This window comes from Microtus ochrogaster, chromosome 5 (genome assembly GCF_000317375.1).
Source record: "Microtus ochrogaster isolate Prairie Vole_2 chromosome 5, MicOch1.0, whole genome shotgun sequence".
In the NCBI taxonomy this organism is placed as follows: Eukaryota; Metazoa; Chordata; class Mammalia; order Rodentia; family Cricetidae; genus Microtus; species Microtus ochrogaster.
Window position 1 is genome coordinate 16,562,990 of NC_022012.1, and position 4,207 is coordinate 16,567,196.

Sequence of the window (4,207 nt, forward strand, 5' to 3'; positions counted from 1 at the left end):
CAGCCAGAGGAATAGGATGGAGGACGTAAAAAGGAAAGCAGTGGGAGAGAGGGATGAAGTAAAACAAAGTAAAACGACACATCCGTATGGAAATGCTGTAGCGAAACCCACGGCTTCAAACGCTATTACTGTTTCATCACACCTTCAGGAAGGTGTGGTAGAGTACACCTACAAGCCTAGCACCCGAAGGATGGAGACAGGAGGATCAGGACTTCAAGGTTACAGAAAGTTGGAGATCAATATGGGATGCACAGACCCTATCTCAAATGGGGTGTGGGGGTGTAGCTCAGTCTTTACAAGGACTTGTGTTCAATCCCGACCAAAAGTAAAACTTCTGATATGTTAATTCAACAAGATGCTTTTAAATATGTTTGACGTTGGAGAAAACATGTCTGAATGGGAGAAAACAGCCCATTTAGAATGCACACATTCTGGAAGGAAACACATTTAACAGATAGTTGCAAGTGATATTTGTGATTTGGCAATGAAGCTCCAGAGATGAACTTGCAAACTGGAAGCTAAATGTGAGTTTATACAGCAGAAAAGGCTGGTAAAGTGAGAACCGCCGACATCAGGGCAGCAGAGAGCACAGGCCCGAGGGAAAGAATGTCGTCCAGGACTGTAGCACGTGAAACAGGAGTTAGTAAGAGAATGAGGCAATGGGCTCATTTCTTTTCTGTTTCATGACAGCATTGGTAAGGAATCACTCTGGGTGAGGTTTTTTAAAAATAATTCCTAATAACTTTCTGTGTTGCATGGTTTTGAGTAGTAAGACACTTGTTTAAAAAGTCATTTATATTGACATTAGTCCTTTTTTAGACAAAAAAAAACCCTATCAGAAATTCATTTCACAGTGCATAAATGTTATGAATGCTGTCACTGAGCACCTCGAAGCTGGAGCTCACTATGGGGCCCTCATTACCAATTAAGGTAAAGCTGTCAGAGCTGTGATTCCAGTAGCAACGGACCTCGCTTTTCAGAATATAAACTACAAGTTAAGGCATGCGCATTTCCCAAACACGTTCTAAAATACCCCAGACTGGAAGGTTCTCTTTATCTGAGTTTTATACAAACTTCCAAAGGGCATTTTTAAGTAAAAGTACAAATTTTAACCAAACTTCTGAAGTGCGTTGATCCTGTCGATTACTAAAAACATACAGCATTGTTCAAAGTAATTTTATTCTTTTTTTTTTAAATATTTATTTACTTATTATGTATACAATATTCTGTCTGCATGTATGCCTGCAGGCCAGAAGAAGGCACCAGACCTCATTACAGATGGTTGTCAGCCACCATGTGGTTGCCAGGAATTGAACTCAGGACTTTTGGAAGAGCAGGCAATGCTCTTAACCACTGAGCCATCTCTCCAGCCCCTATTTTATTCTTTTAGTAATATGGAATATCATTTTTAATGGTAATATAATCTAGAATTGTGGTAATTTTTACTGACATGCAAGTTTTAAGAATAAATGCTTTCAATAAAAAATTCAAACTCATAGGCAAATGAATATATATTTTGGGACAAAGTTTCTGTGTATGTAGCCATGGCTGTTCTGGAACTTGCTCTGTAGATCAGACTGGCTTGAACTCAGCGATCTGCCTGTCACTGCCCAGCTGACATAAGCCAATCTTTCAGAGATTCACTGTAAATGACACAGTATTTGGTGAACGGTCATCCCCTATTCTCTAAAGCTGCCACAATGTCCTGGATGTTTCCACGAGAATTTTCTGCAGTTCATTTATTTTTATGTGTAAGGGTCTTTAGCCTTCATGTACTCCTGGGTACCACATGTGTATGGATCTGGTGCCTGAGGAGGCTAGGAGGAGGCACTGGATCTCCTGAGACCAGAGTCACAGACTGCTGTGAGAGGAGAATGGGTGCTGGGACTTGAACCTGGGTCCTCTGGAAGAGCAGTCAGTGTTTCCAACAGCTTAGCCATCTCTCCAACCCTCTTCTGGGTTAAAGTTAACAAAGTGTTGTTTCCCTCAAAATAACGGAGAACTCCAAACATGGGGAAAGCACAACGGTCGTGTTGAAACCTCTAATTGTTGAAACTCAATATCTTAGGCTTAGCTTGTGAATTTAACTATTAGGTACACTACCCAAATTAAATTATTACTATCTTCTATGACATTTTCCAATGTAGTACGCCCACTTTGCAAAACTCACAACATAGTCTTGAAATTTGCAAATCAGCTTAAAGAAAGTAAAGAAAAAGAGGAACTATTCTGGAATAAAAGAGTGGGCAAATAGCAACGGGAAATTCCTTAATGTCAGTGCAGAGTTGCAACACGAAGCTAAAACTAGAGATAAAGAATAGGGTTAACAACGTACGAGACCCTATTCCCAAGGGAGAGACAAGGAAGACACTTTTGGGATGATGTGCTACATAAACACTGGACAGTACAGTAGCCTTCCATCACACGCTAATAACTCCGGTTCACACAATAAACACCGTTCCCTTTTAATCAGTGTTAATCCTGCGCATGAGACGTCTAAAGTTAGCAGAGCAGAGCTAGAGCACCTGGTCGCTGGGACTTGGCTGATTTCATCACGGGATTCTTTAAGTGCACAGCTCCTCAGGGCCGGTGAAGCCCTTTATCACCTCCCATTGGATTCCCAGCACACAGTACGAGTCACCGAGCAGACTCCACCCTGCCAACTATTCCAGCTTTCCGGCAGGACCGGTCCCAGCCGACCGCAAGCCGCTCTCTCCCGGGAGAAGGCGGGACGGAGAAAGGAGGGAAGTGCGCTCTCTGTCACCGGGAACCGGAGGGCCGGGGCACGCCAGAGCGCCCGGCGCTCGCACTTGGGAGGTGGAGGAAGGAGTTCGCGGCCAGCGCGGGGTTTTTGAGGTCCTGTCTTCCCTTCCTTACCCCTTAGGAGTCTAAAGCCGCCCTGTGTCCTCCGCGGCAGCCGGAGCCGCAGGCGGCGCCGCAAAGCCTGGCAGGCGGCCTGCGACCCCGCGGCTTCCGCCCCGGTTGCAAGCTCGCGGTGCGCACGCGCCGCGCGGCCCGCCGGTGGGCCGCAGGCTGACAGGCAGCGCGGGCGGGGGTCCGCGGGGGTCATGGTTCACAGCACCCGCAGAGTCTCTCACCTCTGTAAACGGGTCCATCGCCCCAGGCCTCACGTGTGGCAGACGAGACGGTGGGTCCGGTGGTTCAAATTCAGGAGGAGGAAAGAAGTGAGTGCGGGCTCGGCGCAGCTCCGGAGGAAGGCAGGAGGCCGGGCGGCGGGCTCTCCCACACCCAGTCGGCTCTGCCCACAGTGCCGGCTCTGTCGCTGACCACGGCCGTTCAAATTTGAATTTCAGCGCCCCGGACGGCGCGCATGCGCGGGGGCCGGGCGGGGCCGGACGGGCTGAGCCGCGTTTGTCCCCGCCCCGGAGCCTAGTCACGTGACACGGCGGCTCTTGACTGTCCTGAGCTGCTGACCTCCCTGATCGTCTTGGGTGGGGTCGCTCCTGCCGTTGAACTGCCTGGGGGAGCGCCTGCCGTCCGGCTCGCACCCACGCATGCCCTAGCAGGTCCTTTCGTGGTTCCGTCAGCTCCCTCCGCCCTGCCTTCTTCCTCGGTGGGCCTTTACGAATCCGGCCTGGGTCTCCTTGGCCCTTGGGCTTGATGTCATCTGTCCCCTGCCACCAGAAGAGGCATTGGACTGCAAGCTTGACACTCCTGAGAGGCCACTCTGGTGGGTCCCCACACTCGCATTCAGTGACTAGGTCTTTGTCCTTGGGAAAAATAACAGTAATAGACCGTGCGACAAGTTCATTCACAGTTTCAAATCCCAGTCACCTGTACCCAAACGTCAGCACTGAGAACACTAGGGAAGCCTTCTAGTCCAATTGTCCACATTTGAGAGCAGAGACAATTGAAAGGCCCGTTTTTAATAAAAGTTCCCGTTTACCAGCCAGTAAGCAGGACAGAAATTACTTCCCCAATATCTCTTTATCTGAGTTTCTTTTTCCTCTTCCTGGGAGGGGTCTTTTGTAGATGCTCAGACCCAGGCTGTCCAAGAAGCAGTGTCTAACAAAACAGGGCTGTCAAAGCTCCAGTTGTAGAACTGTTTGCCTCACCCAAAAGCGTTGAGAAAGCACCCAAATCTACATGCTCTGTGTGCCCACGTTGGTGCTTGTGAGACCTAAAGTTCAGAGGAGTGTGTAAGAGAAAAATACATGAGCAAGGCCTCTGGTGAGTCTGTGTGTAC

The 4,207-nt window shown here is 48.6% G+C and overlaps 1 protein-coding gene across 1 annotated transcript in view; it reads right to left on the bottom strand.

The window, feature by feature from the left end:
* Positions 1-3,255, bottom strand: part of Anln (anillin actin binding protein) — a 59,633-nt gene extending 56,378 nt beyond the window's left edge. The window contains exon 1 of the mRNA XM_005346952.3: positions 3,099-3,255. Coding sequence (XP_005347009.1) covers positions 3,099-3,116 — 18 coding nt within the window. The 5' untranslated portion in view covers positions 3,117-3,255. The remainder of the gene's footprint in view (positions 1-3,098) is intronic.
* Positions 3,256-4,207: the final 952 nt, after the last annotated feature.